The following is a 16,624-nucleotide window of genomic DNA, read 5'->3' on the forward strand; positions in this document are numbered from 1 at the left end:
TATTTATAAATTTATATTTATATTTTATAAAAATATAAATTTTTGCTATCACAAGAGTACTTTTCCACATCTCCTCTTCCTCTAAGTCAGTATATTTCCTCCTCAAGCAAACTTTCATCTTATTCCACCATGGGAATTTGGTTCAAAACCTCCCATTAGGTTTTCTCCCCCCCTCTTCTGATTCCCTGAATTCTCTCCCTTCTATGGTTTATAAAAATGACTCTATTATTTTATGAAGCACATACTGTAAAACTTTTGAGATAAAAGAACATCAATTTCTCATATATGTCTCTTTTCTAATAACTTTGAGCAGAAGTAGAAATGACATGAAGTATAGATGTATATTTAAAAACATATTTAATAAAAATGAAGGAAAGGGCATAAAACAATGTTTTCTAAAACTGTTTGTAACCCATCAATGCACAATTTGCAAGATCTGTGATAGATTTTTAAGAATAAAATAGAACGTACTATACTAGTCTACTGTATAAATGAAAATATTTGGGGAACTATGGAATTTGTTAATAATATGTGTTGGATTAAAATATAAATAGTTGGGAGTCGGACAGTAGCACAGTGGGTTAAGCACAGGTGGCTCAAAGCACAAGGACCAGCGTGAGGATCCCGGTTTGAGCCTCCAGCTATCCACCTGCAGGAGAGTCACTTCACAGGCAGTGAAGCAGGTCTGCAGGTGTCTGTCTTTCTCTCCTTCTCTCTGTCTTCCACTCTTTCCATTTCTCTCTGTCCTATCCCAAAACGGTGACATCAACAATAATAGCTACAACAACAATAAAAACAAGGGCAACAAAAAGGAAATAAGTAAATATTATATATATATATATTTGGATATATATATATTTGGATATATACATATATTTGGAGCAGTGAAACAGTTTTCCTGCACAGTCTGCTACTTAACCATGTGCACTAGCCTGGTTCTAGCCTGGCACCCACCACTCTGAAAGAAGCTTGTTTGCTGTGGACTCTTTCACTCTTTTATCTATCTCTATCTAAAATAAATAAATAAAATAAAATAAATATATTTTTTACTGTAGGCTTTGAAAAAAGTTTGTAAACTATTCATATATATATAAAGATGATGTGTTTGTTGATCATAAAATTAATCTGACAGTTAATCTCTGTTTCTTATTTGTAAACTGAGAAGAAACCATCTATTTCACAGGATTAATGTAATGTACATTATGTAAGATGATATATATAGTAAACTAACTAATAATGTCTCTGTCATATATACTCAGTAGATAGTGAGCAAAGTGTCAATGACAAAATTGAATTATGAATTTTTAAAATGCATCAAATTATATGCCTGAGTATCCTGAGGTAGATGAAGTTGCAGGCAGATACCCAATTAAAGTTGTACATTGAAATAGATACACAAGGCATAAGCTAAGCTATAGTTATGCTAAGAATATATCTGATTGGGACTTTTGGTAATTCTTGGTTGGTTGATTATTAATCTAATAACTATTCAGTTCATTTGTCATCTGATCTAAATATCTCTTATGTTGCTAAATATACCTTAAAGGATAATTGGGATTTATTTTCAGATCATGGCAGATATAAATGATCTATTTTGTCTTTCTTGTAATATAGAACTGACAATTTGTTATGAATGGCTTTCAGTCAACTATAGTCAGCTAGATGATCTATAGACCTTGATTATTGTTAGTTTACATTCAAACTCTCTACTTTTTTCTTGAAATATGAAGAGTTTCAGAACTAAAATGAAGATCAGAATCAGGGCAAACAATAGCCACATGTTATCTCTCTAATAACCTGCTGTGTTCACTCGAATGTTGGTTTATATTATTGCTTAACCATATATTACTTAATGGTAGAAAGGTAGTCTTACCGCATGATGGTGCCAAATATTTGATATAAATACATATATTGTGAATGAAAGATTCCTGACTGTCAACATATAAATCATATTGTGAGGGATGTGTGTGTGTGTGTGTATGACACAGTGGTGTTTGATATCTTCCCACATGGTTTATTTCAGTTTTCACTATGTAAGTGATGAAGGGTGGAATAGGAAAGTGAATGGATTCTTGTAAGCATATTATTTATTTATCAACAATTATACCTTGGACAATAGGATCCTTTCTGGTTTGGGTGCCCTCTGGTGGGTAAATAGGGTCTTATGTCCACAAAATTTAAATAATCCAACATTACTGACAGCAGTTATAGAATACATCTGACTTAATTATATGGATGAGTCAGAAAACTTGGATATTCTATGACTAAAAAAAAGTATTGCTTATACTTACCTGGCAGGGGAGATACCATGATCACGAAGGTGGTTTTCCCAGGGCGAGGCTTATCCATTGCACTCCGGATGTGCTGACCCCTGCGATTTCCCCAAATGTGGGAAACTCGACTGCATAATTTGTGGTAGTGGGGGAAAAAAAAAAAAGTATTGCTCTTTGTATGTATTTGCTCTCATTCTGTTTGAGAGCACTGTGAATGTTTTCCCGTTATAATTTTATTAAGGACAGTTAATGGTTTACAGTTCACACATAGGTACAATATTTCATCTTCCCTTAAAAAGTTGCCTGAAAAACAAATATAAAGACATATTTTCCTCCCCCAGGTCTGAGAATGAATAAAGGTGCTGCCACTTCTCCCCGTACTTCTCCTGCAAACATGTGTTCCCCGGAAGTGATCCATTTGAAGGATATTGTCTGTTACTTGTCTCTTCTTGAAAGAGGAAGACCTGAGGATAAACTTGAATGTAGGTTTATTTTTTCATGTAGTTTAGTTACGTTTGGGGAATAGAGGAAGAGCCTGGATCAACTTAGAATTCTATCTACTATACAAAAGAATATTTATATTAAATAGTGACCTTGGTTTATAGAAAAAAATATACCATCAGTTGAGGTTCATGTAATTGGAGGATATTAAGGATATGTCAATTTTAGATATTATTTACCATGTTCTAATTTTTCATATTAATTTCGTATTTTGATCATGTTTACTAGTTAAAAGCATTTTCACATTGTCTATCAGCATAGTAACAAGATGACATTGAATAATTATATTTTAATTGCTTTGAAAAAAAATAATTCTGAATATGTGAAGAGTCCTTGCTATTAGTGAGTAAAGAGGTTTACTATACACTAATGAATGGAGCATTTTTTCCCCCAGATCATCCTTGAAATTTCTAACAGGAATATTTTTCTTACCAGGTGCCCATAACTTGTCAAATGACAAATAAGAGTTTCAGTATAGGGACTGACTTTGGAAGTTATACAAAAATTAAATAATACTTTTGCTTGTTTGGTCTGTTTCAGAGATTTCAAATAGTTTATACTACAGTACAGTGACTGAGCTCTCTCTAGTGGCAAAGAGGGCTCATTACACTTTAAAGAAAACTAACACAGTTTGATCACTTAACAACTGTTAGAAATAGCATGCTAAGTATAGAATTAGCAGTTTATTTGATAATCTGATTTATGATTACATGAGATATAATTAAAATGTCTTAAAATTATTGCTACCAAAAGAATACTGAAAATATAAATTCTAAGTTTGATGACTGAAGCAAGTGTTTCAGTATTGTGGAGTCTTACACTCATTGTTAGGAGCATATTTACTCAAATACAATAATAATTTACTGGTAATATTTAAAGTATATCATGATAATTTAGAGTCACTCTTGCTCAAGTTATGCCTTTAAGTTTAACCTTATTAAAATCATTCTTTAAATGCAGGTCTATTATTCTTAAAGGTTGACCGTTTGTATTACAAAATTTGTTTCTATTCGTAAGAATGTACAGAAAATAGCCTTCATTCAAAAGCAAATGTTTTTTGTGAACTTCTTTGAAGTGATAGAGAAAAAGTTTGCTCAGGTGTTATCAGGACAATTTATGGGAGGCTATTTTTTTCATCTTGCTTTCATTAATCCACTCATAATTTCATTCACAAATTTTGCATATCCTGAGATCTATTCAGAAGAAGGTACTTTTTCATACCCTTAGAAAGAGTTGTGTGTGTGTATGTATGTTCTTATTGTATGTATTAAGTTGTAAGCAGATTGTATTTTTATCACTCTTTGTTGGTGTCATTTGCCAGTAATCTTAGGGCTTGTGTCAGAATGCTGCAATGGTTTTAGTATATATTCTTCTCCTTAAGAGAATGTGACACAGAGGGAAATTTATTTGTTCATCAGATAGCAAGAAAAACAGGAAAGAGAAGAAGAGAGAAAAAAAGTATCATTCATACCAGGGATCAATCTCACTTTATACTTTTAATTTAAATATAATATAAAAATACTTAAAATACTTACTCTGAATTACACTAATTTTAACACTGGAACTGGGGCATCTTCAGAGACTCAGGGTCATATAGAAGTCTTTTGCACTGCCACTGCAATGTCTCCGTTGTCCTGAACCAATTTTTGCTCCTATAAATTCTATCATATTTATTAATTCAAAAAGATATTTATTAGAGTTGAGAAGTCTTATACCATATGTATTTCATTTATTTTTTTAACTTTTTTGCTTTTTTTTTAAACCTTTAGAATTACCTCCATAGTTTACTATTTTAATCATTCTTTCTTACCTGGTTTCTTTTTCCCAGTCTATAAGCCAAGTTGGTAGAAATTTAGTGAAATAAAAATGCAACCCATTAGGTAATAACACAAAATTTCAGTTTATCTTTACTGGCATCAATAGTTTAGTCCTATACTTCTAGGTAAAATTAAATTCAGTTGCTGATTTTTCTGCACATACATATTTAATCTTTCTCATTCATTCTTCTCATTCTACCTTGAATATACTTATTACAACTTCATTTATACTTTTGAACTTCTATACCTGCTACAATTCTTTTTTTAATTTATTTTTTATTTAAGAAAGGATAAATTAACAAAACTATAGGGTAGAAGGGGTACAACTCCACACAATTCCCACCACCCAAACTCCATATCCCATCCCCTCCCCTGATAGCTTTCCCATTCTCTATCCCTCTGGGAGCATGGACCCAGGGTCATGGGTTGCAGAAGGTGGAAAGACTAGCTTCTGTAATTGCTTCGCCGCTGAACATGGACGTTGACTGGTCGGTCCATACTCCCAATCTGCCTCTCTCTTTCCCTAGTAGAGTGGATCTCTGGGGAAGTGGAGCTCCAGGACACACTGGAGGGGTCTTCAGTCAAGGGAAGTCTGGTCAGCATACTGATGGCATCTGGAACCTGGTGGCTAAAAAGAGAGTTAACATACAAAGCCAAACAAATGGTTGAGCAGTCATGGTCCCAAAGGTTGGAATAGTGGAGAGGAAGTGTAGGGGGGGGGGGTTCTCACTGCAATCTCTAGTGTACTTCTGCTTCTGGTATATATTTTGCACCTGTTTATGGATATGTGTGAACATATGCTCTCTCTAACAGAACCTGGTGTATATCTAGGTTTTGGAACTTTGTTAGAAAGTGATCCTCCTGGGATGGAATTAGAGAATGCTATGAAAGGAAAGGTCTCATGCAAGTAATGAAGCTGAAGGGTTGTCATTCCACACCTGAAGTCTTTGGACACAGTCTAAGCTGAAGCATGTTGAGGTGGCAATCGTTGGGTTGATTAGGTCGCGATCAGCTGATGCAATATTATTTGATATGGATTGGGAGAGGCATGCAGGAAAGTGGGCCCTATCCTAATGTTCCAGGACTGGGAAAAATATAGGCTCTATAGTGGAGATGTGAGGTTCCTGCTATCTTAGGGTTCAAAAAGACAATCGATAGTTAATGTGATCATCACATTATTTGGTAATTGGGTTAACTTTGAAAAGTCCTTTTGTTAGGGTTTGCTGTATAGTACCGAGTCTCTTGTATGTAGCTGTGTCACTGAATGCCTCTGATCTACTTGGTCTAGGTTTTTGAGAGAGATTCCGGATATCAAAAATACAGCCTATATATTAAAAAGACTCAGTCTGTGTTTTAAAAACTTCGAGATATACAATTAATTTCCCCCCTCTCATATTAATTAACTAGTGATTTATATGACTACACTTTACTAGGAGTGTGCATAAACACCATTCCCACCACCAAAAGACTGAGTCACAGCCCACGCAACCACCCCCAACCCCCACCGGCCCAGGAAGCTGCATGTCTACCCCTCACCACAGGGTTTTAACTTTGGTGCACTATTTTCAATTTAGTCATATCCTGCTTTTAGTTTCCCTTTCAGATCTCCTTATTCAACTTCTGTTGATGATGGGATCATGCCATACTCATCTTTATCTTTCTGACTTAACTCACTTAACATTATTCCTTCTACCTCTGTCCAAGATGTGTCAGAGAAGGTGGGTTCATTGTTCTTGATAGCTGCATAGTATTCCATTGTGTATATATACCACGGCTTTCTCAGCCACTCTTCTGTTGTTGGGCACCTGGATTGCTTCCAGGTTTTAGCTATTATGAATTGTGCTGCTATGAACATAGGAGTACACACCTCTTTTTGGTTGGGTGTTATGGAGTCCTTGGGGTATAACCCCAGGAGAGGAATTACTGGATCCTATGGAAGGTCCGTGTCTAGCCTTCTGAGAGTTTTCCAGACAGCTCTCCACAGAGGCTGTACCAATTTACATTCCCACAAGCATTGTAAAAGGGTGCCTCTGTCCCCACAACCTCTCCAGCATTTGTTGCTGCTGTCCTTTCTGATGTATGCCATTCTTACAGGAGTGAGGTGGTATCTGAGTGTTGTCTTAATTTGCATTTCTCTGACAATCAGTGACCTAGAGCAATTTTTCATATGTTTGTTAGCCTTTTGGATCTCCTCTGAGGTGAATGTTTTGTTCATATCCTCTGCTCATTTCTGGATGGGTTCATTTGCTTTTTTGCTGCTAAGTTTGCTGAGCTCTTTGTATATTTTGGTGATTAGTCTCTTGTCTGATGTATTGCATGTAAAGATCTTCTCCCATTCTGTGAGGGGTCTCTTTGCTTAATAGTTTCTTTGGCTGTGCAGAAGCTTTTCAATTTGATGTAACCCATTGGTTTGTTTCTGCTTTAGTCTTCCTTGCAGTTGGGTTTTTTTCATCAAAGATGTCCTTGAGGTATAGGTGGGAAAGGGTTTTTTTTTTATATTTTATTTAATTTATTTATTCCCTTTTGTTGCCCTGGTTGTTTTATTGCTGTAGTTATTATTGTTGTTGTTGTCTTTGTTGGATAGGACAGAGAGAAATGGAGAGAGGAGGGAAAGACAGAGAGGAGGAGAGAAATATAGACACCTGCAGACCTGCTTCACCGCCTGTGACGCGACTCCCCTGCAGGTGGGGAGCCAGGGTTCGAACCGGGATCCATATGCCAGTACTTGTGCTTTGCGCCACCTGCACTTAACAAACTGCGCTACAGCCCGACTCCTGGGAAAGTGTTTTACCAATGTTTTCCTCTTACGTATTTGATTGTTTCTGGTCTGACAACCAGGAAATTGATCAATTTGGAATTGATTTTTGTTTCTGGTGAGATAAAGTGGTTCAATTTCATTCTTCTGCATGTTACAACCCAGTTTTCCAAGCACTCTTTATTGAAGTGAGCCTCCTTCTTCCATTTAATGCTTTGGGGACCCTTATCAAAGATTAGATATCCATAGGTGTGGGGATTTATTTCTGGGCTTTCAATTCTGTTCCACTGGTCTGTGTGCCTATTTTTGTTCCAGTGCCATGCTGTTTTGATGATGATGGCTTTATAATATAGTTTGAGATCTGGGAGTGTGATCTCTTCATTTCTTTTTCTTTTCCTCAAGATGATTTTGGCAATTCTAGGTGTTTTCAGGTTCCAGATAAATGATTGTAGTGTTTGTTCTATTCTCTTAAAGAAGCTTGGTGGAACTTTGTGGGTATTGCATTAAATTTGTATATGGCTCTGGGGAGAATATTCATTTTGATGATATTTATTCTTCCAATCCATGAGCATGGGATGTCTTTCCATTTCTTGGTATCAGTTTCTATTTCCTTGAGTAGCGACTCATAGTTTTCAGTATACAAGTCTTTCACTTCTTTGGTCAACTTTATTCCTAGGTATTTGGTTGATTTTGCTGAAACAGTAAATGGGAGTGATTTCTGGATGTTTTCTTCTTCATATTTAGTGTTTGCATAAAGAAATGCCACTGATATTTGTACATTGACTTTGTAGCCTGACAACTTGCTATATTGCCTAATAACTTCCAGTAGTTTTCTGCTGGATTCTTTAGGTTTTCTATGTATACTATTACATCATCTGCAAATAGTGAGAGCTTCACTTCTTCCCTTCCAATCTGTATTCCTTTGATTTCTTTCTCTTGCCTGATTGCTATGGCAAGAACTTCCAATACTATGTTGAAGAGTAACGGTGACAGTGGACAGCCCTGTCTAGTCCCCGATCTGAGGGGGAATGCTTTCAGCTTCTGTCCATTGAGTATGATGTTGGCTGTAGGTTTGCTATATATAGATTCCACTATCTTGAGGAATTTCCCATCTATTCTCATTTTTTGTAGAGTTTTGAGCATGAATGGGTGTTGGATTTTGTCAAAGGCTTTCTCTGCATCTATTGAGATAATCATGTGGTTTTTGGCTTTGCTTTTATTGAATGGTGAATGACATTGATTGTCATTGATTACAGATGTTGAACCAGCCTTGCATACTTGGGATAAATCCCACTTGGTCGTGATGAAAAATCTTTTTGATGTGCTGCTGTATCTTGTTGGCCAAGATCTTGTTTAATATTTTAGCATCTATGTTCATCAGAGATATTGGTCTGTAGTTTTCCTTCTTTGTTTTGTCCTTATCAGCTTTTGGTATCAGGGTGATATTGGCTTCATAGTAGGTGGAAGGGAGTATTCTTGTTTCATCAATCTTATTGAAAAGCTTAAGAAGTATGGGTACTAACTGTTTCCTGAAAATTTTGTAGAATTTGTTTGTGAAGCCATCTAGTCCAGGACTTTTGTTGTTGGGGAGATTCTTAATAACGGTTTCAATTTCTTTGTCTGTGACTGCTGCATTTAGGCTTTGTAATTCTTCTTGGTTCAGTTTTGGAAGGGCATATGTTTCTAGGAATTGTTCTATTTCTTCCAGATTCTCTTGCTTTGTGGTGTATAGTTCTTCATAGAAGTTTAGCATGATTTTCTGGATTTCTGTTGTGTCAGTTGTGTTATCTCCTCCATAGTTTATAATTCTATTAATTTGAGTCTTCTCTCTTTTTTGTTTGGTGAGTCTGGCTAGGGGTTTGTCAATTTCAAAGAACCAACATTTGGCTTCATCGATCTTTTGTATGGTTCTCTTATATTTGATGTTGTTTTTTTCTGCTCTAATTTTAGTGATTTCTGTCCTTCTGATTGCTTTAGTGTTCCATTGTTCCTCTTCCTCTAAGTCTTTGAGGTGTGCAATAAGGTCGTTCATTTGAGCTTTTTCTTGTTGTTTAATATGTGATTGTATGGCTATGAGTTTTCCTCTCAATACTGCTTTATCTGTGCCCCAAATATTTTGATAGGTTGTGTCTTCATTTTCATTTGTTTCCAGGAACATTTGAAATTCTTGCTTGAGTGACTCTCGGACCCAGTGGTTCTTAAGGACTATGTAGTTTTGTTTCCAAATTCTGTGACTTTTCATAATTGTCTGTTTGTTGTTAAATGTTAGTTTTACTCCACTGTGGTCTGAGAAGATACTTGTGATGTTTTCAATGCTCTTGAATTTGTTGATGCTGTCTTTGTAACCTAACATGTGTTCTATCCTTGAGTATGTGTTATGTGGATTTGAAAAGAAGGTGTATTCCAGTTTTTTGGGGTGAAGGACTCTGAAAATATCCAAAAGGGTTAGTCTGTCAATCTCTTCATTTAATTCTCTTGTATCTTTGTTGATTCTCTGCTTTGTTGATCTGTCTACATGTGAGAGTGGGTTATTAAAGTCTCCCACTATTATTGTATTACTATTGATGTATTTTTGAAATTCAGTAGGTGCTTGATGTATTTAGATGGTTCCTCATTGGGTGCATAGATGTTAATAATTGTTAAGTCTTCTTGGCTGATTGATCCTCTAATCATTATGTAATGTCCTTGCCTATCTTTTATTACTTTATTTAGTTTAAAATCTATTGTGTCTGAGATGAGAATGGCTGTTCCTGCCCTTTTTTTGTGGTCCGTTAGCCTGTATGATAGTTTTCCATCCTTTCATTTTAAGTCTGTTTTTTCTTGTTGTGTCAGATGGGATTCTTGCAAGCAGCATATGGTTGGGTTATGTTTTCTGTTCCATCCTCCCACTCTGTGCCTTTTGATGGTTGAGTTTAAGCCATTGACATTTATTGATATTATGGATTTAATGTATTGTAGTGCCATTGTTCAAAAAAAATTTTTGTTTACTCTGATATATGGCAAGTATTATAGTGAAGTTCTTGTTTATAAGAGGTGTTTTAGAACCTCTTTCAGTGCCAGTTTGGAAATGGTTGCTTCCTTTAACTGTTGTTTGTCTAAGAAGGTTTTGATCCCTCCATCTAGTTTGAATGAAAGTCTAGCAGGATATATTATTCTTGGTTGAAACCCTTTTTCATTCAGGGCTTGATAGATATCTTGCCATTCTCTTCTGGCTTTTAGAGTTTGAGTGGAGAAGTCTGCTGATAATCTTTTGGGTTTTCCCCTGTATGTGACTTTTTGTTTCTCTTGCAGCCTTTAGGATCCTTTCTTTATCCTTACTTCTTCTCATTGTGACTATGATGTGTCTTGGTGTCTTCAGGTCTGGGTTGATTCCATTGGAACTCTCTGGGCCTCTTGAATCTTGATGTCCTTTCTGTTATTCAGGTCTGGGCAGTTTGCTTCCATAATTTCCTCTAGAATGTTTGCTTCCCCTTCCTCTCTTCTTCCTCTGGCTGGCCAATTATATGAATGTTACTTCTTTTGATATACTCCCATATGTCTCTGTTTTTATTTTCAGTGTCTCTCAATCTCTTTTTGAGCTCTTTCACAACTTTCTTAGTTTTCTCTAACTCATTCTCTGTTTTCTGCTTCTGTTAGTCTGGTTTCCCTTCCTTCATCTTCTTTCCTCATTTCAGCTACTTCACCTTTCAGTTCTCTAATTTCCTCAAGATATACCGTATTTTCTTTTGGGTCTCAAATGTTGTTTCCCTAATATTGCCATGCCTTTCCTCCAAAGTTGTTTTCATTTTGTGATTAATAAGTTTATTATTGCTTGCATATTTTTCTTATCTATGGTTACTTCTGTCTGATTTGTATTTTGTTCTGGGCTCTTGTCTTCATTCATTGTAGTAGCAGTTTTATTTGTTTTTGATCTACCATGTTTTTGATTAATGTGTTTCTTATTTTTATGTTCTGTTGTTCCTCAATTGTTGTGTTTTGAGTACATGCAACAATGTTCTAAATACCTTTATGACAAATGGAATCACCAACCTCAGGAATTACAATAGCAACTTAAGCAAGGATTGAAGCAGTTTAATCTCTACCAGTTATCCAAACAATGTCTCCAGTCTGAAAAAATAGCAACCACATCCAAGTGAAGAAGAAAGAGAAAAAAGGGATCACAAGAATAGACAATTATGCAAATCTACTATCCACTGTATTTTCTAGGGGTAGCAAGAGGAGAAAGGGAAGTAGAGCAGAGATACACACATAGAGGGTCCACTCTGAATCAGATTTCTGCCCTAAAATAATTCACAAATGAATATCAGTGAATTCAGAAAGATGAAGAAGAATGAAGGAAGAAATGGAAGATAAGATTAAAAAAAAGAGAATCAAGAGAGAGAAAATATGACATATAAGAAAAAGAGCTATAATAAAAGAGCAGTGAAAGGAAAGTTTTTTCATTGATTAATTTATTTTTTATTTTATTTATTTATTTATTTTTAATTAGCTAGGAGGAGGGAGAAGGGGAGAGTCTGTACAGGAGGTAGGAGCAACTAGACAAGTTCCTCTCAGAATGGATAAGATGCCTAGTCCCCTAGCAATGAAAGATACCCTAAGAGTTAATTCTGGTCAACCTAAAGTAGGGGGGGAAAGAGATACACCTTTATATAATATTAATAGTAAAATAGAGCAGGGTAAAAAGCCTGTCCCAGATTGCCTCAAGCTTCCCGAGCAGAGGCAGCTGATTGTTAATAAAGTAAAAAAATTAAAAAAAACCCTCAGGACTAGACAAGAATAGCAGGAATAGACAGTTATGCAAATCTACCATCCACTGTATATTCTAGGGGTAACTAGAGGAGAAAGGGAAGTAAAGCAGAGGTACATGCAGAGAGAGTCCACTCTGAGTCAGATTTCTTCCCCAAAATAATTCCCAAACATGTATCAGTGAATTCAGAAAGCTGAAGGAGGAAGGAAGAAAGGATGACAAGAATGAGAAAAAGAAGAAAAAAAGAAAGAGAGAGAGAAAAAAGAAAAAGATAAGAAAAATAACAGTAATAAAAGAGTAGTGAAAGGAAAGAGGTTTTTCTTTATATATATTTTTTATTATTTAATTAGCTATGCTGGGGGGAGGGAGATAATGGATAGGGGTGGTTTTGTCGGTATGCATCAGACCCCTTCTGTTTCATTTGGTTTAAATCCCCCCTGCTTAACACTATTCTATGTACATAACCACTTCATTCTATTTACATAACCACTGTTAACACGTTCCACCCTCCCTCCAGGGCATTTGTGGTTCAGTGATAGGATTCTCGCCTAATCTGCCCCCTCTTTGTCACACTCTGATTTTCGCCAGTCACTTTTCTCTCCACCCTCTCTATGTCACATCCTGTTTCCACCCTGCTTGGCAAGTATATATAAAGAGAGCATTGTGAGTTGTACTGTACTGTACTTTGAGTTTAACTCAGCTCGGCTTAGATAGCGCTGCATCCTGCATGAATAAAGAGATACTGCCTACAGCTCAACCATGAGTCCCTGGTCGTCTGCTACCCGCCCGTGAAGCCAGCCCAGCGAAAACAACATAACCCGTCGAAAACAACATGGTTTGAAGAGTGAAACAAGTTATTTTAGTAGTGAATAAGACACCCAGTCCCCTAGCAATGGAAAATACACTAAGAGTTAATTCTGATCAACCCGAAGGAGAGGGAGAAAGGGATATGCGTTTATCTTGTATTGATACTAAAATAAAACAGAGTAAAAAAACGTGTCCTGTCTTCAGCTTGGATGGCTCCAGATTGCCTCAGGCACCCTGAGCAGAGGCAGCTGATTGGCTACTTAGAAAGAAAAGAGGCCAAAGGTTTCAGAAGGGAATAGAATTAGAATGAATGACACCCCCTGGTGGGACAGGAATCTTGGTAAAGAAAGAATCTCAGAAGGGGAGCCTACTAGGAGCAGATCTCTGACCCCCAGGGAGTGGTTATGGGGGTAAGGGGATGGAGTGTGCTTTGGGAATAATAATTTAAAAGGAATTTTTTCCCCTTTTTTTTAGTCTATTTTCCGACCCAAACTGAGTTATAGTCCCTTTCTTGGTGTCACCGCTAGGACCCTTTATTGACTGGCCTACTAAAGGCAAAATATCCTACCGTTTCTAGTAGTAGTATTCTGAGTTCAAGCCATTAGCAGCTTCTCATTCTGCCATTTTCCGGAATCTATTTATACAATTATTTTTTTTATCCCTCCCTCTCTTTTTTTTTTCCTGACTTAGAGTAACTGTGTCCCTTTGGTAGTTCCCAATAAAAATTAAGTCCTAAGCATCCACAATTTGATCTAACTTCAGAACTTTACCTTAACCCATTTTGCCAGTGTCAAATTCAGCTTTGACAGTGCACATGAATCTCCTTTTAGGTTATTAGACAAATCAAAAATGTTCTACCTTCATGACTTTGCAATATAATCTGCATCTGGGACAAAGGGTAGGAGGTCTTCCCTTCAATGTATAACAGATATAGTCAAGTCTACATTTGATGCTTAATTTATGTGAATCTTCTTGCAAGCTCCTAATCTAATTTGTCTTGCTTTCTTTCTCCCCACTCCAAGTTTAAAGCTTTTTAAATATCAGCTTAACAAGTCTTACCTCTTCCAATAATTATTTTTTAATTGAGGGGGTTAGTGATTTACAGTGCAATCACTGACATATGCATACAATTTCATTATCTGATAGACCCCAAAGTTTTCTTCTATATTCTTTCCCTCCCCTCCATGGAATCCTTTGCTTCAGTGCAATATACCATGTCCAGTTCATGTTTCACTTTGTGCTCTCCCTCCTCCTCTCTACTTTATTAAAGTTCCACTAATAAGTGAGATCATTTGATACTCATCCTTTACTTTTTGGTTTATCTCACTCACTCTCCTTCCTTATACCCTTGACTATGGTATAACTTCTCCCACAGCACTGACCATTTGCTTTTATTTGAATAGATTAATAAAAAACTTTATCAATGGTAATTAATTGTGTTGTGTTAAAGTCAATGGAGTGAACAAGGGATCTAATCATACCAAATTGATTTAACTTATAATATTAAAATTCGGCTATATATTTTTATTTGTGTATTTACTAATGATTCAATAAAAATAAATTTAAGGTAGTCCACATTTACTGTAAATGTATTATTAGAAAGAAATTTGCAGAAAAGAATTGACATGAAAATAATAAGAAAAAAATCTTCATACTTAGAACAATACGTAGTACTATTCCTAAACCTACTAAATTAAAAAAAAATGCATGAAGTCATTTTTACTGTGGTAAATGAAAATGAGCTCCCATGAAACTATTTATTAATGGAATCATCTGTATGTTTAACAGAGGAAAACCCCATTATTTATGAACTATTGTCTTAGTACTGTATTACATGTTGTGCATACCATTTCTTTCTCCCAGTTGTTAAAACATTGAATAATACTTGAATCCAAATTGATATTGGGCTTATGCAGTCTGGCCTTAAGTTAAGGGGGTGTGTGAGATACACCTAGGATTTTAGTGGGGTCTAAGTTAACCTTAAGTTTTACTGCATTCATATATTTTGATTCTAGTAAAGGCTGTCTTTTAATACACAAATATACTGGATATATATATATATATATATATATATATATATATATATATATACACATACACAAACACACACACACACACACACACACACACACACACACACACACACACACATATATATCCAGAATATCTCTTGGCCAGTTTCTCCTAAAGACAGTCAAGGGGTGAAAATAATGTTGATGTTGTCAGAAGAGATTGGGAGTTATATCTTATTTACTTTCCTTTGTTTAGTTAGTTGAGTGGATAGAGTGAGGATAGTGAAGTAAGGGGTATGAGAAGAGTGTATCTTGGCCTAAGTAGTAAATATTTTATCAGACAATTACAGTGCTTTCTTTAGGCCTTTCTGGGTTAGATCAATGAGATAAAGTTAACTGTATTTATATTCTTTCTTTGCATTTGGATAAGAGTTTCCCTCTAAATATTGCTTTAGCTGTGTCCCATATATTCTGATAGATAATGTCTTCATTTTAATTTTTTTCTAGAAACATTTGAATGTGTTGCTTGAGTGTCTCTTTGACCTAGTGGTTATTAAGCAGTATGTTGTTGAGTTTTCAAGTTGTGTGACATTTAGTAATTTTCTGTTTGTTGTTGAGTGTTAGCTTTACTCCACTGTGGTCTGAGAATATGCTTGGGATGATTTCAATGCTCTTGAATTTGTTGATACTGTCTTTGTGGCCTAACATGTGGGCTATCCTTGAGGATGTGCTGTGTGGATTTAAAAAGAATGTGTATTCCAGTTTCTTGGGGTGAAGAATTCTGAAAATGTTCAGCAGGTCTAGTGTATCCATCTCTTTGATTAATTCTCTTGTTTCTTTGTTGATTCTCTGCTTTGTTGATCTGTCTAAGTGCAAGAGTACAGTATTGAAGTCTCCCACTATTATTGTTTTACTACTATTGTATTTTGTAGCTCTTTCAGTAAGTATTTGATATATTTAGATGGGCCCTCACTGGGTGGATAGATGTTAATAATTGTTAAATCTTCTTGGTTAATTGATCCTCTAATCATTATGTAATGGCCTTGCTTATCTTTTATTACTTTATTTAATCTAAAGTCTATTGTGTTAGAGATGAGAATAGCTGCTCCTGCCTTTTTATGTGGTCCATTAGCCTGTAGGATATTTTCCCATCCTTTCACTTTAAGTCTGTGTTTGTCTTGTTGGGTCAGGTGGGATTATTGCAAACAGCATATGGTTGGATTGTGTTTCCTGATCCATCCTCCCCCTCTGTGCCTTGTAATGGGTGAATTTAAGCCATTGACATTTACTGATATTATGGTTTTAAGGTATTGAAGTGTAATAAAGTTATTTATTTGCTCTGATATATGACGAGTATTTTGGTGATGTTCTTGTTTATAACATGTCTTTTAGAACCTCTTTCAGGTCATACTTGGTGATAGTTACCTCCTTTAACTGTTGATTGTCTGAGAAAGTTTGTATCCCTCCATCTAGTCTGAATGAAAGTCTATATGGATATAGTATCCTTGGCTGAAATCCATTTTTGTTGCAGGTTTGATAAATATCTTGTCATTCTCTTCTGGCCTTTAGAGTTTGAGTGGGGAAGTCTTCTGATAGTTTTATGGGCTTTTCCCTGTATGTGACTTTTTATTTTTCTCTTCCAGCCTTTAGGATCCCTTCTTTATCCTTACTTCTTTTCATTGTAACTATGATGTGTCTTAGTGTCTTCAGGT

The 16,624-nt window shown here is 35.7% G+C and overlaps 1 protein-coding gene and 1 non-coding gene across 9 annotated transcripts in view; both read left to right on the plus strand.

Annotated features, from left to right (window-relative positions):
- Positions 1-16,624, plus strand: part of DGKB (diacylglycerol kinase beta) — a 918,246-nt gene that overhangs the window by 202,918 nt on the left and 698,704 nt on the right. For all 8 annotated transcript variants that reach the window (XM_060196157.1, XM_060196160.1, XM_060196152.1 and 5 more), the window contains one exon: positions 2,615-2,755. In XM_060196157.1, the coding sequence (XP_060052140.1) occupies positions 2,615-2,755 (141 nt within the window). The remainder of the gene's footprint in view (positions 1-2,614; positions 2,756-16,624) is intronic.
- Positions 2,284-2,449, plus strand: LOC132540109 (U1 spliceosomal RNA). The gene has a single exon (XR_009551368.1). It is a non-coding gene; the product is annotated as a U1 spliceosomal RNA (small nuclear RNA).

Source organism: Erinaceus europaeus, chromosome 8 (genome assembly GCF_950295315.1).
Source record: "Erinaceus europaeus chromosome 8, mEriEur2.1, whole genome shotgun sequence".
In the NCBI taxonomy this organism is placed as follows: Eukaryota; Metazoa; Chordata; class Mammalia; order Eulipotyphla; family Erinaceidae; genus Erinaceus; species Erinaceus europaeus.